Here is a 27553-nt window from a genome sequence, read left to right as displayed (position 1 = left end):
AGTGGACGAGAAGTCAACAGGATGGGGTCTAAAGGTTCTAGGTGTTTGGCGCTGACAAGGAACTGGGCGGGGATACCGTCAGGCACTGAGACTCCACCCACTGGCGGGACCTCCACGCCTAATTTCTCCCAACCCGCAACAAAAATGGCCGCCGCGGGAGCCTGTCCAAAACCCTAAAACAAATGAAAATGGGAGCAGAAGCCCCGCCCAGTTACGGGCAATTGCCCTTCTCAAAAATGGCTACCGCGGCGCTTCTGGAAGGGAACCGCTCTGGGCCCCGCCTTTGATCTCGTTGGTGGGGCTGGGGGATGAGAGCTGTACCGCGCGGGACAAGTCGCCGGCGGCGCCCGACGGAGCAGGTGATTTCCCCTCCGGCCCCCGGCCCAGGGCTAGGAGAGTCGCGGAGAACGCTGACCCAGGGTACCCGTCTTGTGTGTCCCCCCACGGTACTCCCTGGGGCCCGTCAGCCCCCCATCTCTGATTCTCGCCAAGGCCTGTATCAAGGCACATCCCAGCTTACTCAGGCCTCCCTAGTCTTGTGTCCCCAGGGCTGCAACCTCATTCCGGTGCCCTCGGGCCCACTATTCCGTACCCTTAGGGGTATCCCGCTAGCTTGTTTAGGGAGCTCCTGCTTCAGGGGTGGACCGTCATCGCGGTTCCACTTCCTGTGCACCCCACTATCCCCGTTTGTGCGCCCGTCTGACTTTGGATGCCCGAATCCCTTGTAGCCCTCAGTGTCCTTGGCGCCTCTAAGACTTGACTTGGGGGTCAGAGGACAATGATGTCCTCTGGAACCTGCATTATGGGGCTAGGGCCTCAGGAGCTGGGCTTCATAGTGTCTGGGAAAGCAGTGAAGACCTCCATGCTAGACCCTCTGAGGGCCCACACTGGTTCCCAGGACTCCTCCCACATGGCCTTCTGCTCTCCCTCCACCTTGAGCACCTCCCCACCCCAAGGGAACAGCATAGTGCTCCTTCCCCCAGTCTCACTTGAAGTGGTCCAGAAGGTCTGTATGGAGCATCTGGAGAGTCCAGGCTTATGCCTGGTCCTGGGGCCACTCTCACGCCAGCCAGGGACAGTGAGGATGGGGCAGTCAGGGTTGGCTACAGAGAGGAAGTGAGTCCTGCAGAATGAGAGTAAGAGGAAAAGACATTCTGAGTGGGGAGAACGGTGTGAGCAAAGATTCTGAGGGAGGCAAGAGGGCAAGCTAGGCAGGACAGGAGGATCAGAACATGGGCTGGGGCCACATCATTTACTTCATGAGAGGTGGTATAGCGTAGCGTTAACAGTGAGGGTTCCGGAGCCAGAGTCCTTGGGTGTAAATGTGCCATTAACTTACTGTGTGACCTTGGACAAGTTACTTAACCTCTCAGTGTCTCCATTTCCTTGCGGGTAAAATGGGATAGTATAATACTATTAGTATCTGTATTTTAGGGTCATTGTGAAGATTAGGTAAGTTAACACATGTAAAGTGCATACAACAATCCTTGGCACAGTGTAAGCATTCAGGAATTGCTAACTATTACCATCATCAGAGGTATTTAAACAGGACTCATGACAAGATGATGATCGCGTTTCATGGATGCTAATAAACCAGTGAGCCCTGATTTAAAGACCCCAGGAAATAATGGAGCTCTGCGGACTATATCCAGAATTTGAAAAGTCCCATGGAAATCATGTTCTTACCTGGGAGAAGCCTGGCTGCTTAGGCTGCAGCTTTCCCAACTCAGGGACTGTGGAGGAGAAATACGAGGAGAAACTCCTGGGCAGGAAAACAATGCTAAGGAAGGCTAGGGGGATGGAGAAGGGTGAAAGAAAGAAGTGGCAAGCTTTGAATGCTGGGTAAAGTTTGGGCAGCCCTGGAAGAGGAGAAGGGAGGTGTTGCCTTAGGAGATAAACCAGAGCAAAAGCTTAGGTGAGGAAGACTTTCTTTGGGACACAGTGAGGAGTTTCCCAGTAACAACTCCCTGGCCCTCAGACCTTGATTAGAAACCTGAAGTCATCAGACAGATCCCTTCTTCCCTAGAAACTAGACTTTCTTGCAGCACCCTTTGTTCCAGCAGAGATTGCCAAACAACTGACAGCAGCCAGGATTTGATGTAACTCGGGGTGGATATAGGTCTCTGTAGGGGGCTGACCCCTTGGGGGAACTGCATAATGGGATCTGGTACGCCTGGTGTGAGCAGTTCTGCTCCTTCCCAGGGCCCATGGTAGGGTCTGGAGCAAGGGTCGACATTCCTCTTGGTAGGCTAGAGCTTGTCAGTTCTGCTATCCAAAGTGAGCCCCGTGCTGTCACTGCAACACTGTGTTACTACTCGGGACCCGGGAACTGTGATCACAGATCGAAGCTCTGTCTCAACCCACTTGGAAGTCTTGATATCCTCTCATCCCCTGGAATATACACTCAGCTAGGTGACCTGGATTTAAATCTTAAGTACCACAGTTCAGCCAAGTGATGTTGGGCCAATCATTAAACTCACTGAGCTTTAGTTCCTTTGTCTGTAAAGCGGGGAGTGACTGTTTGAGTGTCCTACTTCATGGAATACTCAATGTACACTGATTAATAAGCCAGGAGTGGAGTCCCTGCCCTCATGAAACGACTGGAAGAAACATTAAATATTGCCCAGAGGATGATTTAATTATACCTATGAAAAGTCCTGCTAAATAAGGAAAAGTGTAGTCTGCAGTGAGGGTGTATGATGGAGGGACCAAAGCAGTTCTACAGAGTCAGGGGCAGCATCCCTTGAGGCAGGAATTTTTAAACTGAGACCCAATAGGTGAGAAGGTGTTGGACAAGTGAAAGGGTAGAGGTGGAAGGTTGCCCAGGCAGAGGAAACAGTTTGTGGAAAGGCTCTTGCCGTGAAACAGCTTGAATGTTGGCAAACTGAAAGAAAGCCAAGGTAGGTGGGAGTGATCCGGGAAGGGTGTAGTGCATGATGAGGCTAGAAAGACTGTAGGCAGGGGTAAGGTCCTGAACTAAAGGCCACAAAAAAGAATCTGGGCTAATCAGAAGGGAGGTGGGGGGTGGAGCACCTGGGTGGCTCAGCTGGTTAGGGATCCATTGGTTAAACTTCAAGCCTAGCATTGGGCTCTGCACTGATGGGGTGGAGCCTGCTTGAGATCCTCTTTCTCTCCTCTCTCTGCCTCTCCCCTGCTTGTGCTGTCTCTCTCTCCCCAAAATAAATAAATAGATAGATAGATAGATAGATAGATAGATAGATAGATAGGAACTGGGAAGTCACTGAGAGATATTAAGCAGGAAAAACATGATTTTTTTTTTTTTTTAAACAGATCACACAATTGTGATCTTTGTAAAGAATAGGTTCTTGGAGGCGCCTGGGTGGCTCAGTCAGTTCAACATCTGACTTTAGCTCAGGTCATGGTCTCACAGTTTGTGAATTCAAGCCCTGCTTTGGGTGAGCCCCGCTTCTCTCTTTCCCTCTCTCTGCCCCTCATGGGATTCTCTCTCTCTCTCTCTCTCTGTCCCTCACTCACTTACACACTTTCTCTCTCAAAAAAAAAAAAAAAAAAAGAGACAGAGAGAGAGAGAGAGAGAGAATAAGTTCTTGGTGGCGGGGCTCTTGGGTGGCTTAGTCGGTTAAGCATTTGACTCTTGACTTTGGCTCAGGTCATGATTTCACAATTCATGAGACAGAGCCCTGTGTTGGGTGCTGTGCTAACAGCACAGAGCCTGCTTGGAATTCTCTCTCTCCCTCTCTTTCTGCCTCTTCCCCCCCTTGCACATGCTCACTCTCTCTCTCTCTCTCTTTAAAATGAATAAATAAACTAAAAAAAAAAAAAAAGAATAGGTTCTTGAGGAAAAGACAGTAGTGGGGGAAGGGTTAGGAAGCTCTGGCAGTGAAGACAAAAGGTGGAGCAGAAAGGGAGGAGGGTTGGAGGGAAGCACATGTGTTAAGATGACAGTCAGGCCTTGGTGCCTGGATGTGGGAAGGCAAGGGGTAGGATGGTACCAAGGATAATTCCCAGACTTGTGGCAGGAGTGGCTGGGTAGGTACATGGACATGCATTTACTGATGACAGTCTTGGAGGAGCAAAGGACTTGGGAGGATGTCAGTTTGGAACAGGTGAAGTCACTCACACGGAAGTGTCAGAGAAGTAGATATGCAAATATGTAGCCCAGAGGGGGGACCTAGACTAAAGGATTGGCATTTGAGGATTGTGACATAGAGTGACATAGAGTTGGTTCATAAACATGTGGCCCAGACAAGGTCTTCCAGAAGGAGAGGGTGCAGAGTGAGGAGGGACGAGGAGCAGCTTTGAGCCTGAGCTTTCCTGCCAGTAGAAGAGAGGGGGACAGAGAAGGGAGCCTGGGACGAAATGGCCAGAGAGGTAGAAGAGAAGCAGGAGAGTGTGATGCCTCAGAAACTAACATTGACACTGCTTGAAAGGGCAAGTATTAGGTGAAACCATAAGAAATTGCCTTTCCTTCTTTCCTTCCTTTCCTTTCCTTCTTTCTGTTGACCAAAAACAAGCATACTGGCACGCTTATAGGGTTCAACCTGAATAGACCCAAACTGAAAAAGTAACTCATGACCTTAGACTGAGAAATTTTTGTAGAGACGTTGTAGCAGAAGCCAGATGAACTGGGGAGAATGGGTAGAAAGGACACTAATAAGGGAATAGAATCGACAGGACTGGTGATCAGCCGAGTACAGCAGGTAGAGTTGAGAGAGGGTGAAAGCAAGGGTAATTTCCAAGTTTCAGGTTTGGCAGCTGAGTGAGTGAATGGTTGGGTCAGCCAATGAAGTAGGAGGGGGATGTACACTAATCGTGAAAATATTGTTGAGTGTGGGGTAGATGGAATGTGAGATATCTCTGAACTCAGTCAGTGTTTATAGAGCATCTACTAAGTGCTAGGGTTACATCAGTGAATAAGACAAAGTCCCCCTGTACCTTGGAGCTTATTACATTATATCAGGGAGGTCAGACAATAGGCAAACATAAAACATTAAGCTGTAGTAAATGCCATATAGAAAATAAAGCAGGGTGAGGGATTAGGGAGTATGAGGAATACCTATTTTTGGTAGGTTAGTCAGGGAAGGTCTGTCTCAGAGGGCAACATTTGACCAGAGCTCCAGAGGAGGTGAGGGGGTGGGTATATGAAGGAGACAGGTAGGAAGAAACTGGACAAATTCGAGGACCAGCAAGGAGGCTGGTGGGGCAGGAGTGGAGTGAGTGGTGAGGTTGGAGAGGCAGGCAAAGGCCAGACCTTGTAGGGTTTTACAGGCTTTGGGAAGGAAAGTGGAAAGGCCTTTGTAGATAGCCTTTTGTGCAGGAAGAGAGAATTCCTCAAAGACTTCCCCTTCTATTAGAGCCTTGTAGCCAGAAAAGCCCCTTTGTGCGGAGGGTGGGTGGGCCATTCTGGGTGGGGGAAGGCTGTGCTTGGTCCTGGGGCCTGCTCTTTGGGGGGCTGGACAATGGGCCCCTTGTGGTTAGGCTTGAGGGCCAAGTGGCCCCCTCAATGATGGGATTCCTCAGCCAGGAGGCATGTGACCCCAAGACCTTGGCTTCTTGCCTGAGGGTCTGGGCCTGCTGCTGGGGAATGGAGTGGCGAGATGGGGAGAGGTCGGGGGAAGGGTGAGGGAAACCGCTTGGGAGGCCTTCTCCTACGGCAGTGCCCTGTCCTGTCTCAGGCTGAAGGAGGTAGAGAGATGGGCAGGGAGGGGGTTGTGGCTCTGCTTGAGAGAGCGGGGGAGGGCTGGCGAGCTGGGAGTTATGGACAACAGTAACAAATGGTTTCCACAGCAGGGCAGGAGGGAGGAGCTGGCCGCCCCTGGGCCTAGTGGGTAGGAGCAGGCAGAAGAGGGCCTGACAAACCTACGTCTTCTGTCCCTTCAGAAGAGGAGAGAACATGGAGCTGGAGAGGATTGTCAGTGCAGCCCTCCTTGCCTTTGTCCAGACGCATCTCCCCGAGGCTGATCTCAGGTAGAAGCAGCTTTCCTGGGAGGATCATGCTGGGGTCTGGGTTGGAGCTGCTGGGCAGTGCTCCGGGCCCCAGCCAATGGAAAGACTGGGATGGCAAGCACTCAGCTCTAGTCCTGAGGTGGGGGAGGGCTGATTATGATTTGCTGGTATGGCCTTACATCTTAACCTGTCCCTGGCACCTTGTTGGACAGGTGGAAAACCAAAGCTCTGTAGGAGGATGGGATACTTTCTGGCTTCAAGACTTGAAGTCTGGCTCATAGACCCAGGGAAGCCGAGGGCTCGGGTCTCAGGCTAGGTGGGGGTGCTGGAGGTATCCCGTGTCCTACCTAGGACTTGTCCTGTCCCCTTCCTGCAGCGGCTTGGATGAGGTCATCTTCTCGTATGTGCTTGGGGTCCTGGAGGACCTGGGCCCCTCAGGGCCATCAGAGGAGAACTTCGATATGGAAGCCTTCACTGAGATGATGGAGGCCTATGTGCCTGGCTTTGCCCACATTCCAAGGTGGGATCTGGCTGGGGTGAAGAAGGGGTGGAGGGCTAGCTGATTGTGGAAGGTAGGCAGGGGTGTCCTTTTACCACCCTCCTATCTTTTCAGGGGTACAATAGGGGACATGATGCAGAAGCTCTCAGGGCAGCTGAGCGGTGCCAGGAACAAAGGTGAGCTTGGGGATTGGGCACTTGGGAAATTCATAACCCCCATCCCCCAAAGCCCCGGCAAACCTGATGCTCTGCTTCTTTAAGAGAACCTGCAGCCACAGAGCTCTGAGGTCCAAGGTCAGATGCCCATCTCCCCAGAGCCCCTGCAGCGGCCTGAAAAGCTCAAAGAAGAAACTAGGGCTTCTCCTACTGCTGCTGGAGACACCCAGGAAGAGGTACTGGTAGGAGAGGGGACTGGTGAGGGAGTCAGGGGCCAGGAAAGAAGGAAGTACTGCCTCTGGTCAACATCTATGCCCACAGGCAGCCAGTGCCGAGGAGGAGCTGCTGCCAGGGGTGGATGTACTCCTGGAGGTGTTCCCTACGTGCTCGGTAGAGCAGGCCCAGTGGGTGCTGGCCAAAGCTCGGGGAGACTTGGAAGAAGCTGTGCAGATGCTGGTAGAGGGGAAGGAAGAGGGGCCTCCAGCCTGGGATGGCCCCAACCAGGTATCCTCTGCTAGACCCCCCACTTCGACCCAAGTAGCCTTAGCTACATTCCACCTTAGTGTTAAGCCCCCACCCATAGCCTATCCCTGCCTGCTTCTGCTGGTGCCCTAGGGTTTAGATGAAGCTTCCTTTCTCTGCAGGACCTGCCCAGGCGCCTCAGAGGCCCCCAAAAGGATGAACTGAAGTCCTTCATCCTACAGAAGTGAGTCTGGGCTGGGCTGGGCTAGGCCCTTAGAGGGTCATCCCAGGGTGGCAGGAGCTTCACCCAGCCAGTTTTTGGCAGGTACATGATGGTGGATAGCGCAGAGGATCAGAAGATTCACCGGCCCATGGCTCCCAGGGAGGTAAGAGAGTTTATGGCTGCTGGAGGTGTGAAGTGGGTGGGACTCTCTCCTGGCTTCTGCTACTCACTGCCCAATTGCCTCCCAGGCCCCCAAGAAGCTGATCCGATACATCGACAACCAGATAGTAAGCACCAAAGGGGAGCGATTCAAAGATGTGCGGAACCCTGAGGCCGAGGAGATGAAGGCCACATACATCAACCTCAAGCCAGCCAGAAAGTACCGCTTCCACTGAGGCATTCGCCAGACTCTGCTGGAGCCTTCTCGGCTCAGATCCCAGAGGGATGCAGGAGCCCTACACCCCCACACAGGGCCCGCCCTAACTCCTGTCCCCCTTCTCTACCCTGCTCTCTACTTCCTTGCCCCACCATGTTGACCTCCTCTTGGAGCTGCCCACGGGCACAGTAAAGGTGGCCCCAGGAAGATGTGAGTGCATTCTGGTCATTTCTGCCTCAGCTGGGGTGCTGGGATACTGTGTCTGTCTGACCTTCTCTCCCAACTTCACATCCCTTATCTCCAACACGGCAGCAGCGCCAGGCAAGAGGGGGTAAAAAGCTCTTTATTTGAAGCTCCAGGGTGGGGCAGGGCATCCGCCTCTAGCCAGAGGCCTCCACAGTCCAGTTTCCCTACAGTTCATAGTCAGGCCCCCGCCACACAGTCCAGCTGTGACCCATCGGCAGGCAGGTCAGACCTGCAGGTTGACAAAGGGTGCAAAACCAGCCATGTCCTGCAGGAGCACCAGGGCCTGATGCAGCGGCGGCTCCACGTCGATGTCCACGCCGCGCTTCCGCAGGCGGCTCAGGCTGGGCTCGGCCACATGGTGGCAGTGCCGCACCCGCAGCGAGCGCAACGCCGGGCAGTACTCGGCCAAGGTCCTGGGGGAGGAGCCGGGTGAGGCTAGGGTCCAGAAGCTGTTTCGCCCACGGTGGGGGAGCCAGCGGAGCCCCTGCCTCCTTCAAACTCAGAGCATACTTTTTCCCTCCATAAACCTGGATTGGGGGGTGGGGTGGGGTTATGAGGGGGTCTGGATGGGGTCATACACCAATGTCTCCAGTGAACTCGGGACTTCCTCCTATCTCTTAAAAGGGGAACCTGCTCCTCAGCTCCGCCCAGGATTTCAAGGTTTTCCCCTTGTTGAAAAGAAGCCTGAGAGTCGACTGTCTGTGACATCCGCTCATGCATAAATACTGGTTCCAAAAAGTTTTTTAAACTATGGGTTCTCTGGCCTCGGCAATCCTAGAGATCTTTCCTGGTCTGAATGGGGGTGTCGTGGTAGCAGAAAAACCCAGAAACCACAGTTCTGCCTTTTGACAGCTGCACCCCGTCCCTAAACCAGAGGCTAAAAAAGTGATTGCCCTCTTCCCATCCCACCAACCCAAGGCCCAGGCACCTGACGCCGTCGCTTCCGACGCGGAGGCAGCCGGTTAGATCTAGGTGCTCGAGTTCCGGGCAGTTCCGAGCCAACTCCTGGACGGCGGCATCCCCCACATTGGCGTTGACTGCCAGCGAGAGGCTGCGAAGGCCTGCGCCGCGCCTCTGCGCCAGGTATACGATGGCCTCATCCTTGAGCTGACGGCAGGCGGTGAGGTCCAGCTCCTCAAGGGCCGGACAGCGGTCGGCGAGGCCGCGCAGCGCCAGACCGTCTACCCAGTCACAGTGCGCAAGGGAAAGGCGCTGCAGGCGGGGGCAGCCCTCCGCCAGCGCCCCCAGTGCGCGGCGGCTCAGTTGCCCGCAGCCGGCTAGAGCCACGCTCCGCAGCTGCGGATTCCGCGTCAGCACCGGCACCAGATCCTCATCCGACAACCATTCGTGACACGGTGCTAGGGCCAGCTCCTGCAGCCCCTCAGCGTCCCGCAGCAGCCAGGCCAATGCGGCCCGCGGGATCTGCGGACCCACCTGCGGGCAGGGAGGCACCTCGACTTTCAGCCGGTCCCGAGGGCGGGGCGGGCACTGCCTCTCCGCCCCATTAGAGTTATTTCCCGGCAGCAACCTGCCTTCGGAGTTTGCCCCCTGACTCCCAGGAGAGACCCCACGTGCCCTCTGAGTTGATACCCGGTACTCGCCCTTTGAGAGTACTTCCCGAAGGGTGGGTCGCTTCCCGGGAGTTCCTGGACGCGCAGAGGGGCGGGAAGGGTAGACAGCTGGGCTGGGGGCTGGGTTGGAGGCGGGGAGGGGGCGGTACCCGGACGGGGGCGGGGCTCTGGCCCCTGGCTCACCTGAGCGGCGTCGAAGCGGCGCAGGCCAGCCAGGTGCAGCTGCACTAGCGCCCGGAAGGCCCGGCTGACGCGCTGCAGCCGGAGCAGCTGGCGCAGCGGCACCCGGCTCAGGACGTGTGGGAGCAGCACGTCTTCCCAAGGCAGGTCCAGGAGCCTGCGGGTAAAGGGGCGTTGGCGGTGGCGTTCCCGGGCCGCTGTTACCTGCGAGTCCGCCTCTGTTATGCTTCTGCGCCCCGGCTCCTAAGAGCGACCCCCAAACCCGGCCCAGTCAGCTCCCTTCCCCCAGGTCCTTCTTCCCTCTCTCGGCCCCTCCGGTGCTCGGTACCTGACGGCTCCGGGCTCTTGCTCCCCTCCGGACGGCTCCATCGGTGGCTCCATAGGCGGCCTATTGCGCGTGCGCAGTAAGGTCCTCTCGCTTTGGCCTTGGAGCGGCCTCAGCGAACCCGCCTCTTCGGGCTGTAGAGACAGACCGATTCAATCGAGTGTGGTCTCACTGAGGATCCTATCTGAAAGCGTTCCGGATGGATATCAAAACTGAGGGCGGAGCCGACCGGTGGGGTAACATCAGACCTCGCCTTCTCGGCTACAGGGCTTGAGACCTGAAGCTGGAGAACGCGATGGTGCAGCAGAGACTGGCTCTTTTTTCGTCTTGGGCCAGTGGCCGCCGCTGAATGAAGTGGTGATGGGAGGAGCAGGCAAAGCCAAACGCAGAAGGGGCGGAGCCATGACTCCAAGGTTCTGGGCCTATTCTCTGCCCTCTGGTCGCGCTTAACGACTTTGAAAAATGGGGAGAAACTATCCAGGCTTTTACTGTCTCATGTGTAGTAGGTGCCCAGTAATTTGTTGAATGAATTGAATGGGCGAAGCTAGAATTTTTCTTCCTTCATCAAGCAAAATTGCCCAAACCCTCATTCCTGGTTAGTTGTCAAGTACAGGGCTGTCCAGCCCCTTCCACTCCCAGACGATTTGGAAAAGGTTTGCATCTAGAGGGGAGAGGCGTAGAGGGCGCTAAAAAGGACTATCTTCCCAGCTGGGTCCCTTTCTTTTCCCCAGGAGATCTAGAGTCCTGAGAACAATGAGCGCTCAGCCCAGCCCACCAGGAGTACCGCTTCTGGGCTGACCTGGGGATTAAGCTGTGGGGTTTGGGGCTGGGCCCGCCCTGGGGCAGTGATGCCCCAGAACTTCAGGCTCAGACTCTGGGCCACCCTCTCACCGCGTCCACAGTTCCTGGTTCCAGGGTCCGCTCCGGGGAATCTCCAGAGTAGTGCTTTCCCCATCATCCATTGGTGGGGAGAGTATGAAGGACGCTGAGGGCTACTGCTGTCGCCGAGAGCTGCACCCCAACAGGGCTGCGCTCTCCCTTCGTGCAACCGCCTCACCTGCCTCTGCATAACGAAAACTGCTTCCCATCCATTTTTTCATCAGGGTCGGGCACTTCTGCAAGGTGAGCAGGTCTGTGCTGTTACTCCATTTTAAAGATGGAACCGAGGCCCTTGGAGAGGACGCGCCTTGTCCAGGGTCAAGCGAGTCGCGATAGAGAATTCAGGCATCCTAGTTTTCCCAGAATCCCTTACACAGTCCCCCCCCCCCCCACCCCCCAACGCAGCAAGAAGGGAGAAGCCAGCAGCGGGGAGGGACCAAAGCGAGTTAGCTTGGGTAAGAGACTTGTTTCCTCTTCCTCAGCCTGCTTGGGGAGGGGGTAGATGAGAGGACAGACCTATGCTAAGATAGAGCCTCGTAGGCGCGCACCACCTCGGGCCGCGCGCCTCCTCCTCCTCCCAGCTTTGTTCGCGCCTCTGCGCCTGCGCAGTGCGACAAATCTGGCGCTGTCCCCTTCAGCACCACGCGGAGCCCGCGCCCCCCCCTCCCCGCGGTGAGCCCCGCGCGCCCCCGCCTCGCACGTCCTCGCGCCCCCTGACCGCCTGAACAGACCCCTTGTTCCTTCCGAGGTCACCACCTCCTGCCCTGGCGTTCCCAAGGAGAGCAGTTGCCATAGGAACTCTGGCGGAGCTTTCTTAAAATAGCTGGGCCCCTTTCTACCTTGGCCAAGGGCACAAGGGTTGCCTGTTCCCCACTTCCTCCACTCCAGACGTCATCCCGTCTAACCTTTTACCCCATATGGGCAGGACACCTAACTCAGGCAGCAAGGAAGTTCTTTTTAAAGTCTGACTAATATCCCTCCTGCTGCATCCTGAGCAAGTGGTCAAGGGTTGGGTCTCCTGGGTCCGAGACTCAGAACCCCTTAGGGTTTGAGGCAGTGTTTCCTAGATCTCTTTTCCATAAGTTGATGGTCTCCTGGATTTAGGGGGCGGGTCCGGTCTACACCCATACGGTGTGCTTGGCGCGGCCGCGTGCTCGTGGGGGCGGGAGCGCGTGTGGCATGTAACAGGTCATGTGGCAACCTCCTAGGGACACGCGTGGGGTCTGGAGCGGGACACGCGTGTGCAACTGGGTCCGGTGTGTGGCTCAGGGGGCGGTGGAGGAAAGGGACGGGGACAGGATTAGGGTGGGGCACGTGAAGGTCTGGCGAACTGAACCGGGGGTTCCATATATCCTCCCCCTCGTCAGGGGCGGGTCTCAGGTTGGCGGGAGAGCCCAGTGGGGACCTAGCGTCGAGAAGGGGGGCCAGCCTCCGGGGCTCAGGGCCCCGGGAGAGGGCGGGGGGGTGGGGTGGGTGGGGGGATTATCTCTGCCTGAGCCGCGCGTAGGGGGGAGGGGGAGGGAGTGAGAGGCAGGCGGGCCTGGAGCAAGCGGGAGCAAGCGGGAGCCGCGCTGCCTTCACAGCTGAGCTGGGCCCAGCCTCTTCCCTGCCTTTCCTCGGCCCCAGCTCCAGGCGAGCAGCGGTGAGTACTGAGGCAGCTCCAGTCGGAGCTGCACTGGGGATGCCCTGGGCCCCCACTGAGCTTCAGAAACCTGCCTGGCAGGATTGCTGCTCCTGACCTCTGCCCCTACCCTGCATTGCCACCAGAGGCCCCTTTACCCCCTTTAAAATCTATCATTCCCTTGAGAGGGAGGAGGGAGAGGTGTCTGGTGGTCTGGTGCAGCCTTCCCACCCAGAGACAGGTGACTGGTGGGGGTTGGGGGAGAGGGTGTGTGTACCTGCTGAAGTATGTGTGTGAGCATGCATCTGTATTTGTGTGTAACTGTGACCATAGGTTTCTGTGAGTGTCTGATATGCCTGTGTCTGTGTGCATTGGAGAATGAGGGCCTGGGTGTATATTTGGGTATCTCTTTGTGTGTTCTTGTTTGATGACAGTGTGTGTGTAAAATAAGCATGTGCCTTTACATTACACGCATATTTGTTATGACTGTGAGACTGTATGAGGGTGTGTCTTTGAGCAATGTGTGTGTGTGCCTGGGTCTGTGTGCACTGGAGAGTGTTGCCTTTGAATGTGTTTAACTGTGTATACTGATATTGTCTCCGTGTGTGTGTGTGTGTGTGTGTGTGTGTGTGTGTGTGTATGAGTGTGTGTACCTGTATGGAGAAAAAGAATGTCTCTTTCCCATTTGGCATGTATATATTGGGAGTAGGGGCCTCAGTTCAGGCCTTTCTCCTCCCCTTCACCCTATGTCTTTCAACCTCTCATGGTCCCTATATAACACCACCCCCCGCCATCTTCCTGCCTTTCCTTCTAGGAGGCCTGGGTTCTCTCTCACTGAGTAAGGGGCCTCCATAAGAGAGACTTTGGGGGACCTGTGGATTTATGATGATTATGAATGGCTGACATTCCTGGTCCAGAGTGTGGGGTACCAGCCTTCCCCAGCCCCCATCAGAAGTAGCTCCAAAATGCCACAGGGATTCTGCACTTACTCAACTTCTGAAATAGCTTCCTTTCTCCTCCCAGGGTGATGCTCAGGGCCCCCAGAAGAAGGAGGCCCCAGGGGCCTATTAGGGGTATAATTCTTTTCTCCTCAGGCCTCCATGGAAGTAGCCCAAATAGGAGGCCTGATCACCTCCAGGGGTGGGGTCAATGATGCTATATTCCAAGGGTGGGCTAGGCCCCCTGGCACTCAGATGGCCTATCCAGCTTTCCCCTCCCTATCTGTGCTCTCCTGCCCATCCACCTCCCCTGCAGCTCACCCCCTGCTTCCCTTCCTCTCTTGCAGGCCTGTCCGAAGAGCATGCTGCCCCCTCACTCCCCGCCTGGCCTTGCCATCCCTGCCCCCCCAGCCTGACCCCCGGCCCCAGCATGGCCCAAGGTGCCATGCGCTTCTGCTCCGAGGGCGACTGTGCCATCTCCCCACCACGATGCCCGCGCCGCTGGCTCCCCGAAGGCCCAGTGCCACAAAGCCCCCCAGCCAGCATGTATGGCAGTACAGGCTCCCTGCTACGGCGGGTGGCAGGGCCAGGTCCCCGAGGCCGGGAACTGGGACGTGTGACAGCACCCTGTACACCCCTGCGTGGTCCCCCCTCACCCCGTGTTCCTCCTTCACCCTGGTCACCCTCTTCACCCACTGGGCAGCCCCCACCGGGGGCCCGGAGCTCTGTGGTCATATTCCGCTTTGTGGAGAAGGCCAGTGTGAGGCCATTAAATGGGCTACCTGCTCCCGGAGGCTTGAGTCGGAGCTGGGACCTGGGTGGGGTCTCTCCTCCCAGGCCCACTCCAGCCCTTGGGCCTGGCTCCAACCGGAAGTTGCGGCTAGAGGCATCCACATCAGACCCACTCCCAGCCAGAGGAGGCTCAGCTCTGCCTGGTAGCCAGGGCCTTATACATGGGCCACCAGCCCAACCTCAGGTTGGGGCAGATGGCCTTTACTCCTCTCTCCCCAATGGGCTGGGGGGACCTTCTGAGCACCTGACCAAGCTATTCCCAGGACCTGCTGACACTGGACTCCTGAACCAGGTATGCGACCTCCCTTGGGCTCCCTGGAACTCTAGAGCCCCAGAAAAGGGGCAAGGCTTGGCCCTTTGGCAGTCCTGGGCCTGTCAGCTCTTCACTCTAAAGTCTTTGATCTGTCCTAAATCTGTCTCTTTCTTGCCCTCTGTGTTTGCCCCTGTGTCTTGGCACCTCTATTATCTGTCCTTGTGTGTTTTTCTTTCTGTCTTTCTGTCCCATGTTCTTGTGTCTTTGTATGTGTGGCTTTATCTCTGGATGCCTGTGTCTATTTCTCCCTTCTTGGCTTAGGGGGACACCTGGTCCTCCCCCCGGGAAGTTTCCTCTCATGCCCAGAGAATTGCTCGAGCCAAATGGGAATTCTTCTATGGCTCCCTGGACCCCCCAAGCTCAGGTAAGGTCCTGGACTGAGACAAGGGGAATAGGGCAGGGTCTTCTCCCCAGCAGCTGAGGCATGGTAGGGGGCCTTCCTTTAAACCTCCCTCAGTCCTTCCTGGGGTCATGAGTTGGCTAATGCCTCTCCAGGCCTCAAACTTTCCATCTGTCTTATGATGGAGGGTTGGGGGGTCATAGCTGGGTTGGGCACCTAGAGGAAGCTAGATAGAAAGGAGGGCATGACAGGATATCAAGGGTCATTCTGCGGAGCAGAAAAGAAGCTGGTCTCCCGCAGGCCCCTCAAAGTTATTTGACAAGAACTTGATTTGAAACGAGCTCCACTGGCACAAGGAACAAGCTGGGTTCATAGCAGGAGGAATGGTGGCTAGACAGTGAAGGAACTTCCTGCCAATATGAGGCAGCGGGGAAGAGCTCCTTCCTAGAACAGAATCAGGACAGGGAGCTGACCAGGATAATCTGCTGACCGGGATGCCTATGCATACTGCAGGTGCTAAGCCCCTGGAGCAGGCCCCCCCATCTCCACCTGGGGTGGGCTCAGGGCAGGGCTCTGGGGTGGCTGTGGGGCGAGCAGCCAAGTACTCCGAGACGGACCTGGACACGGTGCCCCTGAGGTGCTACCACGAGACCGACATCGATGAGGTGCTGGCTGAACGGGAAGAGGCTGACTCGGCCATCGAGAGTCAGCCCAGCTCTGAGGGCCCACCTGGCACTGCCCGCCCACCTGCTCCACGTGCCAGCCCATGCCTTGGCCCTTGTCCCAGCCTGGGCAGTGGCGATGAGGACGAGGATGAGGCAGGTGGGGAAGAGGATGTGGACGACGAGGTGTTTGAGGCCTCAGAGGGGGCCCGGTGAGTGCGGGAGTGGGAGAGGACAGTGGCTGGCCCCTTTGAGCTGGCCCAGAGGCAGAGCTGGGGGAAGAGGGGCTGGACTAGAGATGAGGGCTGGACCGGGAGGGTCAGGACCAAGCTAGTGGTGCCGACGGGGCGATGCACCTGGAGACCGGACAGAGGCCCGAGGCCTGGCAGAATGCTGGGGACGTGGAGGGTGTTGGCAAGAGCGCATAGGGCAGGGAGTAGCCAGGACAGGGGAGGAAAGGGGTTCTGGTAAAGAACAGGGGCCAGAGTGAGAGGCCAGGGTTCAGATTCAAGCCTGGGGGCACGGGAGCATCAATCTGGATCCTGGCTTCTGGCAGGAGAGTGGGGAGCGTGGGGGCTTTCTTCTCCGTCTCACACCCCACCGCAGCCTTGGAGCCTCATCTTCTTCTAAGATGTTGCCGGAAATAGAAACGGGATGGCAGGAGGGGAGAGGATCAGGGAGGAGGAGAAAGGGAGATTAGCAGGGAGGAAGAGAGGAGAGGGATTGGGTACTGGGGACGGGTAAGGCTGGGGTTCCTCAGGGGCACTGAATAGCTTGGTGAACCTGTGGTGGGGATTCCCTACCCAGATTCCTTAGAGGGCTGGGGACCTGTGAGAAGGAGAGGATAATCCCCTCCACAGAGTGGTATGAGAATTCAATGAAATGCTACCTAAGAACTGTCTTCTGGGCCCCTGATCAGAGACTCTCCCTGCCCCTGCAGGCCAGGCACCCGGATGCCTCACCCTGGGCCTCTCAAGTCGCCCCTGCCCTTTCTGCCTGGGACCAGCCCCTCGGCTGACGGGCCTGACTCTTTCAGTTGTGTGTTTGAAGCCATCTTGGAGTCACACCGGGCCAAGGGCACCTCCTACACCAGCCTCGCCTCCCTGGAGGCCCTGGCCTCACCTGGCCCAACCCAGAGCCCCTTCTTCACCTTTGAGCTGCCTCCCCAACCCCCTGCTCCCCGGCCTGACCCACCTGCTCCCGCCCCACTTGCACCTCTTGAGCCAGATTCTGGTACCAGCTCTGCTGCTGATGGGCCTTGGACACAGAGAGGGGAGGAAGAAGAGGCAGAGGCTGGAGCCAAGCAGGCCCCAGGGAAGGAACCCCCTAGTCCCTGCCACTCGGAGGACAGCTTTGGGCTGGGGGCGGCACCTCTGGGCAGGTGAGTGATTCCTTTGGTTCCTCAGACTTGAGGCCCCCCCAGAGCCCCAGGAACAGTTGCTTCAAGGGAAAGATCCTGAGTGGGAAGATGTAGTTTATATTCCTGACCCCTGACAGAGTGGTTAGGGAATGCCGATGTTTGTTTTTCCATTTGGAGGACTACTTCCTTTGGCTATGAGGGGGAGCCCCTCACAGCCCACCCCTAGGACCCCCTTGGTCCTAGACCCAGTGACTTGACAAACAATGATTCAGGATTGAATGGGTCCCAAGAGAACACTCTCCTTTCCAGAAAGGCCCTTCCTACCACAGGCAGAGCCTTTAACCTACTTAGAATTCTTGTGACATTACCCCTACCCAGCCTGGAGGCTTCTCCCAAAGATGCAGCCACCAGCCTCTCTCATTGCCTCCCTCCCATGTTGCCTCCCCCCTTCAGTAAGGAGCTTCTCACCCTTCTCCAGGAAGTCCTGTCACCAGTCTAACCTTTCTGCTCTCCCTCTGCCAGCTACCCTCTCAGTCATGGAAGCCATGGCAACAGGAGGGGGTGGCCAGGGAGACAGGGTTGCCTAGCAACCAGGAGTTTCCGGCCTCTGTCTCTGGGGTGACAGGTGGCTTTGCTAGTAGAGCAGCTGGGATGGCGGGAAGGGAAGGGGAGGAGGAGACAGGGGATGAATGGAGTGCACTCTGACCCCCAATCCCCTCTGCTTGTTTGTGGGTGGAAAAAAAAGACCAAGGAGGAAGAGCCTCCTCTCCTTAAAAGGCCAGAAGAAGAAAGACATAGGAGTGGGAAGGTGTCCCTGCTGCCCTCAAATCATGGTTTGACCCTCCACTGTTCCTCTCTGGCAGCCTATCTATCCCACTTTTGCCCATATTCTCAGAGATAGAGGACTATGTTCTGACTAGGGCCAGTGTGACAATGGGGAAACTATGCCTATGCCTAAGAGCAAACCTAAGACCTAAGGGCTTTGGGGAAGCAGCAGAAATCCCCACAGCAGAAATATGGATGCTTGTTTGAATTTGATGCAGGCCTTCTACAGAGAGATGGTAAGGATGGAATCAGCTGATGGAGGGAACCCATAGTGTGTCCTCTGGAGAAAAGAAAAATGCCTTCTCTGTGTCCCAATCTCCCCCACTCTGTCTTCTGGGTTTGGAGGCAGAGGAAGGATCTGGATGGTCCCAGAGGGACTGCCCCACCTCTGAGCTGGTGTTTTACCCTGGCAGTGAACCACCGTTGAGCCAGCTGGTGTCTGACTCGGACTCAGAGCTGGACAGCACAGAGCGGCTGGCCCTGGGAAGCACAGACACCTTGTCCAATGGGCAGAAAGCCGACCTGGAGGCTGCGCAGCGCCTAGCTAAGAGGCTATACCGACTAGACGGCTTCAGGAAGGCTGATGTGGCCCGGCACCTGGGCAAGAAGTAAAGCCATTGGCCGGGATTGATAATATGGGGAGAGGGGATGCATCCTGTGGGCAGCACCTCCACACCCCCTCTATCTAATGCCCCCAGGTCTCTAGGTAACCCCATCTGGCCCCTTGACCCTTTCCCTTGAGACTCCACCTGACTATCTGCCCTGCCCACAGCAATGACTTCAGCAAACTTGTGGCTGGCGAGTACCTCAAGTTCTTTGTCTTCACGGGCATGACTCTGGACCAAGCTCTCAGGTGGGTGTTAAGCCCTTTGAAGGCAGGCCCCACGCTCCAGCCCTGCTTCGCAGCGCCTCAGTTGTGCCTTCTCTGAGCAACTGTGCCTTCCCTAGGCTGCCCTGATGTCATCCTTCCCAGGCTATTAGGGCATGGCTAAAAGCTGGGGCTGCCTGGTTAGGGGACCTTGGGTAGAGGTAACATGCTCCCTCTTTCCCCCTTCCCAGGGTGTTTCTGAAGGAGCTGGCCTTAATGGGTGAGACCCAGGAACGGGAGCGCGTGCTGGCCCACTTCTCCCAGAGATACTTCCAGTGCAATCCAGGAGCCCTGTCCTCAGAGGGTGAGGAAGCCAGGGGGCAGGGCTTTCCCAGCTGGTCACTGAAGCAGATGGGCACAGTGTGTGCACATAGGAGCATGAGTGTGTATGTAGAAGTGAATGCATGCACAGGCTTGCAGGCATGTGAGCATGCGTGTGTGCAGTGCTGACATGGCTACGTGGTTGTGGAACTGAGCATGCGGGCAAGCATTGCTAGGGTCTAGTGTGTGTTGCGAAGAACCAGGTGGCAGGTGTATTTGCATGCCATTGTTCACATACACGTGCAAGACAGCGTTTGGCTTGAGTGTGGATTCTGTTTGGCTGCACTGATCTGCAAACTGTGAGGGGCCCACTGGCTTTTGTGCATACTCACAGAAGCATGTAGGTGTTGGGGAAGATGTCTCTTTCAGGCATCTGCTGGAAGAGTGAGGTCTTTTGGCTGAAGGAGGTAGGGTTCACTATGGGGTTCAGGACTTATAAAAGTATGATTGTGGGCCAGAGTGGGCTGGGGGTGAACTGGAAGGCTGGGGAAGACAGCTGTGGGAAGAGTCCCTGGGAGGTAGCTGAAGCCGAATGTCAACTTTCCCTAGACGGTGCGCACACGCTGACCTGCGCCCTCATGCTACTCAACACTGATCTCCACGGCCATGTGAGTGAGAGTCTGGCAGGAGGGAACCCCCCAAAAACAGACTGCCTTGAGACTTAAAGGCCTGGGAGCCCAAGGCCCCCCTCACAGGCCTCTGTGCCCTCCCTTAGAACATTGGGAAGCGCATGACCTGTGGAGACTTCATCGGGAACCTGGAGGGCCTCAATGAAGGCGGAGACTTCCCCAGGGAGCTGCTCAAGGTGGGGGCCGGGGGTGGGGGTGGGGGGCTGCGGCAGGGTAGAGGTTGCTGGAGGGGAGAGATTGGGACCAATCGGGCAGAGTGGAGGTTGGAGGCTCCTGCTGCTGGAGCCTGGCCTCCCGTGACTCAGCTTGGGGATCGCCCCCTCCCCCAACCCCAACACGCAGGCTACCCAGGAACATGCGCACTCGCGTGCAGTCTTGGCCGCTCAGCGGGGGAGGGGAGACGGCTCTCGAAATCCTGTTTTCAGGCGGCTTGGACCTTGCATTTGCCTACTTCGGTGCCCCTCCTCCAGTGTTCACTGAGGATAGGAGGGGTTCCAGCACAGGACAGGCATACTGCTTCCCTCCTTCTCCTCCACCCCCTGCCCCAGGGTGTATGACCACAAAGCCCTTCTGGTATCGTTGCACAGGAGGGACCCGGAGGTAGAGGGGCCCAAGAGGGACAAAGGCTTTTCCAAGGTCTGGAATCCAGTTACCTCCAACTTGGGACTAGATTCTGCTCTCCCGACTCCCTTGTTGCCAGACCCTGCGCCCAGGCGCCCGCACTTGAGGGGTTAGCTACACAGGGGTTAGTATGCATGGGAGGAGGAGAGGGCACCCAGGTCTCATGGATTCACTCATTTCCTTGATCCAGTGATTTTATCCAGGGATTCCTGGACCTATTTGAAACGCCTATGCTTGGCAAAGGGGCTCTGGGCCACCACATACATGTGACTGCACAAGAGTGTCCTTGGGCGCGTCTGTGAGCTTGGGGTGTGTCGGGCTTCCGAGTTTGGAAATTTATTTGTGTTTGGGGGTGTCCATTGTGAGTTCGGGGTGTCAGAGAGTTGGGGTATATGTTTGAATTGGGATATATGCGCTTTAGGGTGTTGGTAAATCCGGGGATTTGGCTGGGGTTTGTTTGTGCTTACGATTTAGAGAGTGTGTCTGAGCTGGGGTGTAGATTGGGTGTTTCTGTGTATTAGAGTGTACATCTACAAATTGGCTGATTTGTGACATGTATCCATGATCAGGGGTTGTTTATGAGTTAAAGACTAAATTTTGAGGTGTGTATCTGAATTTGTAGTCTCTGTGAGTTGGGGTGAGTGTGAATTGGTGCATCTGGTTAGTTGGGGTGTATATCTGTAAACTGGGGTGTGTGTACGTAAGTGGGGGTATAGCCTTGAGCATCTGAGCTGTCTTCGGTTGGGCGAGTTGGATGAGGCTGGTGCGATTCCACGGCTGCCTCCATCCTGCGCGGCCCCTACTGCGTGGCCTCTCCTGGCTAGGCGGGTGGGGGGGGGGGGCAAGAGGACGCGTTCCTACCTCTCCCGCCCCTGGCCCCCCAACCCTGACCAGCCAGGAGGGAGCTGCAGACCCCACAGGGTCAGCCCGCCTTTGCAGCGGCAGGCCTAGGGACTCCCGGTGCCATCCGCAGCATCCCCAGAGCCGCCCACCCTCTGGCACTTGCCCGGGCTGGCCCCCGAGGCCCCGCCCCCGTGGCTGCGCGTTGAGCCGCGGGGCCCCTGCGCGGTGGGACGCCTCCATTTTGCGCCGTCCCCGCCCCCAGCCCTCGCCCTCCCTCCCCGTCGGCGGCCCCCTCCCTCTCGCGCCGAGCCGCAGAGCCGACAACGCCGCCGCCGCCGCCGCCGCGCGCTTCGTGCGTCGGTGGGAGCCGGGCCGGGCTCGGGCCGGGCCGGGCCGCTCGCGCCGGCTGTCGGGGGAGCCGTCCGCGGGCCGTCCGGGCCGTCCAGGCCGAGGGCGGACGGGGGCATGGCCGGGGGCCGCAGCGCGCCGGCCGGGCCAGCATGATCGGTGTCAACAGCATCCACAGCAGCGCGGGGCGGCTGCGCTCGCGCTCGCTGTGCTCCGTGCGCTACGGGCGCACCCACCGTGGCGCGGAGACCCTGTGCTACGGCTGGCCGCAGCGCTCTCGCAGTCTCAAGCCCGTGCTCTACACCGACCTGGTGGTCAGCCGTCTGCAGAGCCGCAAGAAGAAGAAGGCGGTGAGGGCGTTGGGGCCTTGGCCCACGCCAGGCTGGGGGGCGGCCGAGGGGGTTGTGGAGGGCGGCGTGGCTGAGGGGGCGGCTTGAGGGAGGCACCGAAGGTGGCGCGAGCTGGGGGGGGGGGGGGCATTGGTCAGACCAAGGCGGGAGGCCAGCAGGGACAGAACCCATGGGTAGCCAGGAGTGGGCATGGACTGGAGGGGGAAGGGCACACACCGTCGGATCAGTGTGGATATCTCAAACCAAAGGGTCTTTGGGTCTTCTACCTGGGAGCATGACATGGGGCTCACCGATGGGGTTTAGGACTTTGGAAGGAAGACATGGTTGTGGGCCAGAGGTGGTCCTTCGAGGGGCCAGGGGATGAACTGGAAGGCTGGAGACAGGTTGGGTCTGGTTGGACACTTCAATCTCCTGGTCAGAGTTGGAGAGAGGGTTAGGGTCGGGGTTATGCCGGGCTTGGGCTGGGGATGTGCTGTGAGGGCTGTGTGTGCACAAGGCTGGGTTGTGCTGTGCAGGGGGTGGAGGTTGTGGAATGTACCCATCCCTGGACAGGGTGTGCACATGTGGGATGCCTGGCTAGCCGTGTGGCTGAGTGTGACAGTAAGCAGTAAGATAGTCAGAGACTGTGGTATGTTGGTGGTGGAGTGGGGGGCTGTGTCCCATCACGGAGAAGGCACCGACGTCACCACTGCACCCAGCTCACGCAGGCAGCATCACACGCCACACGCATAGCCCAACACGCACATGTTGGGGACACACCCACTCACAGACAGGCTGGTGGAATCGCCCCCACAGTGGGAGGTGCTGCTGTGGACCCATGCTGCAGGCCACCCCCGAGAAGAGGGGTCCCCTATACGACTCCTGGAGTCTGTTCTCTACTCAGACCATCCCAAGGCCCCCACAGGTCCCCCATGCCAGCTCTACAGAGGGGAAGTGACTGGTCCAGGAGCTCACAAAGAGCTTGGGGTATGCAGGGTTTGGAAGCTGAAACGTCTGCCTTTTAGACTAGTGTTCACTCTCCAGTGACATGAAGGATGTGGGTGGGCAGGGGCCTGGCCCACCCTGGCATTCAACTTGGTGGGGCTCTCTGGGTTGGGGGAGGTGCTCGCCTTGCCCTGGGGTTAGGAGTCATGAGAGTGTGTTCTCTACCAGCCAGGGAGGGAGGTGACAGGGTGAATCCCTGTTGCTGGGCCTCAGTTTCCCCATATGTTCTGTGTGGGTTTATCCTATGGAAATAGGCCAAAGCACATGGTCCGGGAAAGGAGAGCTTCTTGGGAATGCTCTTTTCTATTCCTTCCAGGGCTGTGCTTCTCCCACCCAGGATCTGGGCAGGATGATCCCTAACAATAACAACAGCAAAGATAATAATAGCAGCTGCCATTTATTGTGCATCAGCCATATGCCTGGATGCCCTGTGCTAATTGCCTGCCCTGTGTTACACACCTGTTAGTACGTTTGTTCTCCTCATGGATACTTGCCCAAACTCATGCAGCAAAAGTGACACAGTACCGTCTCCTAATACTCTGTTCCAGAGCCCGTGTTCTTGGTCCTTACACCCTGCTACCCCCATCCCCACCCCCCATTGTCTCCTCCCCTAGAGTTTGGAGGGAGGGCTCTGAGTTCTGGCATTGGGGTACATAGTTTGCCTCCCTCAGGAGTGACCCATACCTGCCTGATTTGTTCCTCCCTTCCTAGGCCTTGTACAGCTCCATCAAGAATGAAAAGCTGCAGTGGGCCATGTGAGTCCTGGAGCTGTGTGGTGAGGGAGATGGGGTGCGGGGAAGGGGCTGCCTGGAGAGGCTGAGAGCACTGAGGTGGGCCCTGTGAGTCCAGGTTGGATTGTGGGGCAGGGAAGGCGGGTGAGGCCATGAGAGGCACTGAGGCTGCTTCATTTCCTTCTTTGGAGATGGCTGCCTGGACTTGGGGTTCTGTGTCTTTTCTCTAGCTGGGTTGTTATGACAAGCTAGGTTGGGATAGATGGCCACTGTCAGCTGGCCTGGGAGGGGGGATGCTGAAACAGAAAGGGGAGGTCCCTTGCCAACCCAAGCGGGAAGACAGAAGTCTCTGGAGATAGAGCCCCGACCAATAGCGTGAGAGCCTCCTCTCAGGTCCTAGGGAGTCCAGAGCATCACAGAACAAGGGACCACATTGTCTACTCTTGGCCACGGAAACAGACTCAGAGTAAGTCTTAGAGGAGTCCAGTCTAAGGGAGGAGGTCCAGTTTAATGTTGGACCCCCCAGTCTGAGGGTAGAGCCTCATCTAAACAGTCAGTAGGTCACTCATACTTGCTGGTGTCTGCGGAGAGTTCAGTCACAGATCAGGCCGGTTGGGAGCTCCCAGTCTGCAGGAAAAGACCTCAGAGGAGGCAGAGCTCAGCACTGGGATGCAGATTGGAACTTGGGGCAAGCCTTGAAGGAAGGGAAGCATTTGGAGAGAGAGAAGTTGGTATTTGGGAGGCAAATATGTGGTGGCTGAAATGAGCGTGGGTTGGGGATACCAAGAGGAGGCAGGCCTAGCTGGCTGGAGAGTGGAAGGAGAAAGAGGCAGTATGGGCAGGGATGTAGCATAGGCCTCATGCAGGAGGAAATAGGGAGCTACTGCAGGTTTTTGATCGATGGAGTGACAGGATAGAACCGGATTCTTTAGATGGTATCTAACAGAGCCTGTGGACCAGGAGGTACTAGGTGACCACTAGGAAGCCACTTCTGCCACCACGTAGCCACCAAACTATGACCAAAGCATGCTGCTGGGTATAGCTGGGACAGCCGAGTCAGACGTGTCTGCCCTAGTGGAGAAGGGTGTGAGGGCTGGTGTGCAAGTGCAGAAACAGAGGATGGGGAGGAAGGGACAGACATGGCCCTACCCTTGGGAGCTCTAACCTGAGCAAGGAGATACACTGCCCGGAGGAGCCCTCATCTGAGCAGGGGGACACAGCTACCCCTGGGGAGATCTGGTGTGAGGCGGGAAACAAGGCTCCAGGAGCCTCAGGTGGAGGGGAGCCACACCCTGTGAGAGGGGCAGTTCCCCCATTCCCTCCACAGACAAGAGGGCGCTTTCCTGGGTGGGCAGAGGCCAGGACTGAAGCGGGGGTTGTGGCTGCAAGGCCAGCCCCCTCTGAGGTGATCACACCTGCAGAGACGAGGAGGAGCTGAGACGCTCTCTGTCTGAGTTGGCCGACCCCAACCCCAAGGTCATCAAGCGGGTCAGCGGGGGCAGTGGCAGCGGCTCCAGCCCTTTCCTGGACCTGACTCCTGAACCCGGGGCTGCAGTCTACAAGCACGGGGCCCTGGTGCGAAAGGTGCACGCAGACCCTGACTGCAGGAAGAGTACGTGGCTGGGTGGGGAGGGTCTGGGGGATGGAGGGGGAGGGGGCCTGTCTCAGGCCCCCTGACCTGTCTTCCTTCCCCCCAGCACCTCGGGGCAAGCGGGGCTGGAAGAGCTTCCACGGGATCCTCAAGGGCATGATCCTCTACCTGCAGAAGGTGCGGGGCCAGCCCGAGGGGTTGGGGCTGAGCTGGCTCAGGGGAGTGTGGGTGGGCTGGGCCAGGCTGGGGTGGGACCATGGCCAGGACAAGATGGGCACCCCTGCAGGAGGAGTACCAGCCTGGGAAGGCCCTATCAGAGGCAGAGCTAAAGAATGCCATCAGCATCCACCACGCGCTGGCCACACGTGCCAGCGACTACAGCAAGAGGCCCCATGTCTTCTACCTGCGCACAGCTGATTGGCGGGTCTTCCTCTTTCAGGCCCCGTGAGTGCCCTCTTCCTGCCCATCCTGGACCCCTTTGCCCCACTCCTACCTTGCTCCCCTCCCTTGTCCCTGGATTACCTCCTTGCTTCCCAGGCCGCACCCTGAGCCAGGACAGGCATCCCTGGACAGGAAACCTGGGGCTAGGTCCTAAGTGGTGGTGTTGTCTCCCCAGGAGCCTGGAGCAGATGCAGTCCTGGATCACTCGCATCAATGTGGTGGCTGCCATGTTCTCTGCACCCCCCTTCCCAGCTGCTGTTAGCTCCCAGAGGAAGTTCAGCCGCCCTCTGCTGCCCAGCGCTGCCACCCGCCTCTCCCAGGTACCCCCAGCTCTGTCCACCTGGTCCCAGTGGGATGGAGTGTGGCAGGCCCAGGCTGACTGCACTCAGGGCTGCCCTGTGTGATCATGTAGATGTCACTGCACCAGGACACTGGCCATGAGGGGGTGAGTGAAGGCTGAAATCCAGTCTCCACTGCACTTGCCAAGGTGTTAACCTAGATATGGTGCTTTGCTCATCCAAAGGCAGGGGCACCTTTCTAAAAAAGCTTGCACAAAGGCACTATATGTGCTTGAGTGACCCTGACCAACACTCCCCCTGGCCTCTAGGAGGAGCAGGTGCGGACCCATGAGGCCAAGCTGAAGGCCATGGCAAGTGAGTTGCGAGAGCACCGGGCTGCGCAACTGGGCAGGAAGGCCCGAGGCAAGGAGGCTGAGGAGCAGCGGCAGAAGGAGGCCTACCTGGAGTTTGAGGTGAACCTCCCTGCCCTGGCACCTCTTTGGCTCCTTTCTTCGTCAGTGGGGTCTCGCTGTTGCCACATACAGGCTCAGGCTAGTGGTTAAGGGCACGGACTCTAGTAGGAGAGTGGGACCAGCTGGGTGACGTTCGGCAGGTTGCCTAACCCCTCTGAGCCTGTTTCCACGTCTGTGGGCCAGGGATGACGTTCTTTACCCGCTAGGGTAATGAAGGGAGATGAGGTCTGTCAAGGGCTCAGTTTTTCCCAACTCTGGTTCAGGCCTAACAAGTATTAGATGTCATAATATGCAGTCTCGAGAGAGCCCAGAGAGGGTAGCTAGCTTACGAGGGGATCGTGTCATAGTCCCTGGGGGCTCTGGGGGCCTCAGAGTTGGGCAAGAACCTGTTGTCTCCTAGCCTTTTTTGGCATCCCTCCTTGGTCCAGATTGGGGTGAGATGGGCAGAGGGTGGAGAGCAGGCTCACAGCCCCCTGCCCCTCTGCCTCAGAAATCCCGCTATGGCACATACGCAGCGCTGCTTCGGGTCAAGCTGAAGGCGGGCAGTGAAGAGCTGGATGCAGTAGAGGCAGCACTGGCCCAGGCCGGGAGCACAGAGGATGGACTCCCTCCACCTCACTCCAGTCCCTCCCTGCAGCCCAACCCTGCCAGCCAGCCCCGGGCTCAGTGTCATGGCTCAGAGCCTCGTGGAGGGGCGATCAGTGGGCGGTGGAAGCTCTGAGTTGAGGGTAGGAGTGTGGGGGTTTGGCGCCCACTGGGCACCTGCATGACATAGCCTTGCCTGAGCCCGGGCCGGCCTCGGGCCGCCCACGAGGGGCCCCCGGCCCAGGGCCCGACCGCGCCGGACGCGGTGTCCGGGGCAGCGCAGGGCTAGGGCGTGGGCCTCGGGAGCCTAGGCCAGGGGCCCCTCTGAGACCCCCATTTTGTGATAATGTTTTGCACTTTTTCGTACGGGGGCTGGGGTGGGAGGGGCCAGGGCCCCTTGGACTTTTGATGCTTTTTTTTTTTTTTTTTTTTGGGTGGGGGGAGGCCTGACGTTTCTGCTTTCTGCTGAGACTACCCACACCCAACACCAGCAATCCCCCCTCCATCCTGGGGCCTGGCTCAGATAGAGGCCAGGAGTTGGGGCTGAGCTGGTTTTCCCTCCTTCCTCCCTGAGGCTCACCCTCTCTCGTTCCAGAGGTGGAGGAAGGGTATCCATGCCTAGGCCCCCATACAGTCTGGGGGCAGCATGGCCTTGCTTTCCCTCCTTCAGTGGGCCCTGCCCTTTGTACAGCCTCCAATCCCATTAAAACTGCTCTGGACTTGCTGGCTGGGCCTCCTTCTCCATTCTCCAGTACCTGGCTTGGGTAGGCAGCTGGTTCCAGGGACAAGAGTCACATC

General features: G+C 57.5%; 3 protein-coding genes across 7 annotated transcripts; 2 read left to right on the top strand and 1 right to left on the bottom strand.

Annotated features, from left to right (window-relative positions):
- Positions 1–235: 235 nt before the first annotated feature.
- CUEDC2 (CUE domain containing 2) lies at positions 236–7847 on the top strand. Of its 3 annotated transcripts, XM_045438715.1 has the most exons (9): positions 236–420; positions 5863–5946; positions 6277–6445; positions 6539–6600; positions 6685–6815; positions 6901–7083; positions 7224–7285; positions 7367–7427; positions 7513–7847. In XM_045438715.1, the coding sequence occupies exons 1-9, from the start codon at positions 309–311 to the stop codon at positions 7657–7659; spliced, it is 1011 nt and encodes a 336-aa protein (XP_045294671.1). In that variant the 5' UTR covers positions 236–308; the 3' UTR covers positions 7660–7847. The 3 variants fall into 3 exon arrangements, with proteins under 3 accessions (XP_045294671.1, XP_045294673.1, XP_045294674.1); XM_045438717.1 differs by lacking the exon at positions 236–420 and having other exon boundaries at positions 6302–6445; XM_045438718.1 differs by lacking the exons at positions 236–420; positions 6277–6445.
- A 120-nt stretch (positions 7848–7967) lies between these two features.
- FBXL15 (F-box and leucine rich repeat protein 15) lies at positions 7968–10074 on the bottom strand. The gene is made up of 4 exons (XM_045438719.1): positions 9966–10074; positions 9641–9794; positions 8815–9320; positions 7968–8299 (listed from the first exon to the last, which is right to left on the bottom strand). Exons 1-4 carry the CDS (start codon positions 10016–10018, stop codon positions 8110–8112), a joined length of 903 nt encoding a protein of 300 aa, XP_045294675.1. The 5' UTR covers positions 10019–10074; the 3' UTR covers positions 7968–8109.
- Positions 10075–10977: 903 nt separating this feature from the next.
- On the top strand, positions 10978–27479 carry PSD (pleckstrin and Sec7 domain containing). 3 transcript variants are annotated; one of them, XM_045438709.1, is made up of 18 exons: positions 10978–11084; positions 12425–12483; positions 13748–14484; positions 14767–14869; positions 15359–15719; positions 16448–16888; positions 18106–18300; positions 18465–18545; positions 18752–18864; positions 19431–19489; positions 19597–19686; positions 23368–23411; positions 24809–24999; positions 25085–25155; positions 25265–25422; positions 25595–25739; positions 26027–26170; positions 26661–27181. In XM_045438709.1, exons 3-18 carry the CDS (start codon positions 13831–13833, stop codon positions 26889–26891), a joined length of 3081 nt encoding a protein of 1026 aa, XP_045294665.1. In that variant the 5' UTR covers positions 10978–11084; positions 12425–12483; positions 13748–13830; the 3' UTR covers positions 26892–27181. The 3 variants fall into 3 exon arrangements, with proteins under 3 accessions (XP_045294665.1, XP_045294664.1, XP_045294666.1); XM_045438708.1 differs by lacking the exon at positions 12425–12483; XM_045438710.1 differs by lacking the exons at positions 10978–11084; positions 12425–12483; positions 26661–27181 and adding an exon at positions 27194–27479.
- Positions 27480–27553: the final 74 nt, after the last annotated feature.

The sequence above is a fragment of the Leopardus geoffroyi genome, chromosome D2, assembly GCF_018350155.1.
Source record: "Leopardus geoffroyi isolate Oge1 chromosome D2, O.geoffroyi_Oge1_pat1.0, whole genome shotgun sequence".
Lineage (NCBI taxonomy): Eukaryota > Metazoa > Chordata > Mammalia > Carnivora > Felidae > Leopardus > Leopardus geoffroyi.
The sequence above is the reverse complement of the archived record's forward strand: the minus strand, read 5'-3'. Positions and strand labels throughout refer to the sequence as shown.

What these genes read in the sequence shown, in the direction of transcription:
- PSD (XM_045438708.1), top strand. Translation starts at nt 13,831, where the DNA reads ATGGCCCAAGGTGCCATGCGCTTCTGCTCCGAGGGCGACTGTGCCATC. An exon ending in ACTCTGGACCAAGCTCTCAG is followed by an intron (nt 18,546 to 18,751) that starts GTGGGTGTTAAG and finishes CCCCCTTCCCAG; the next exon opens with GGTGTTTCTGAAGGAGCTGG. An exon ending in TCCCCAGGGAGCTGCTCAAG is followed by an intron (nt 19,687 to 23,367) that starts GTGGGGGCCGGG and finishes CTCCCTTCCTAG; the next exon opens with GCCTTGTACAGCTCCATCAA.
- FBXL15 (XM_045438719.1), bottom strand. Translation starts at nt 10,018, where the DNA reads ATGGAGCCACCGATGGAGCCGTCCGGAGGGGAGCAAGAGCCCGGAGCC. An exon ending in CAAGAGCCCGGAGCCGTCAG is followed by an intron (nt 9,795 to 9,965) that starts GTACCGAGCACC and finishes CTTTACCCGCAG; the next exon opens with GCTCCTGGACCTGCCTTGGG. An exon ending in GCCGCTTCGACGCCGCTCAG is followed by an intron (nt 9,321 to 9,640) that starts GTGAGCCAGGGG and finishes CCCTGCCCGCAG; the next exon opens with GTGGGTCCGCAGATCCCGCG.
- CUEDC2 (XM_045438715.1), top strand. Translation starts at nt 309, where the DNA reads ATGAGAGCTGTACCGCGCGGGACAAGTCGCCGGCGGCGCCCGACGGAG. An exon ending in GAGCGGTGCCAGGAACAAAG is followed by an intron (nt 6,601 to 6,684) that starts GTGAGCTTGGGG and finishes TGCTTCTTTAAG; the next exon opens with AGAACCTGCAGCCACAGAGC. An exon ending in CTGGAGACACCCAGGAAGAG is followed by an intron (nt 6,816 to 6,900) that starts GTACTGGTAGGA and finishes CTATGCCCACAG; the next exon opens with GCAGCCAGTGCCGAGGAGGA.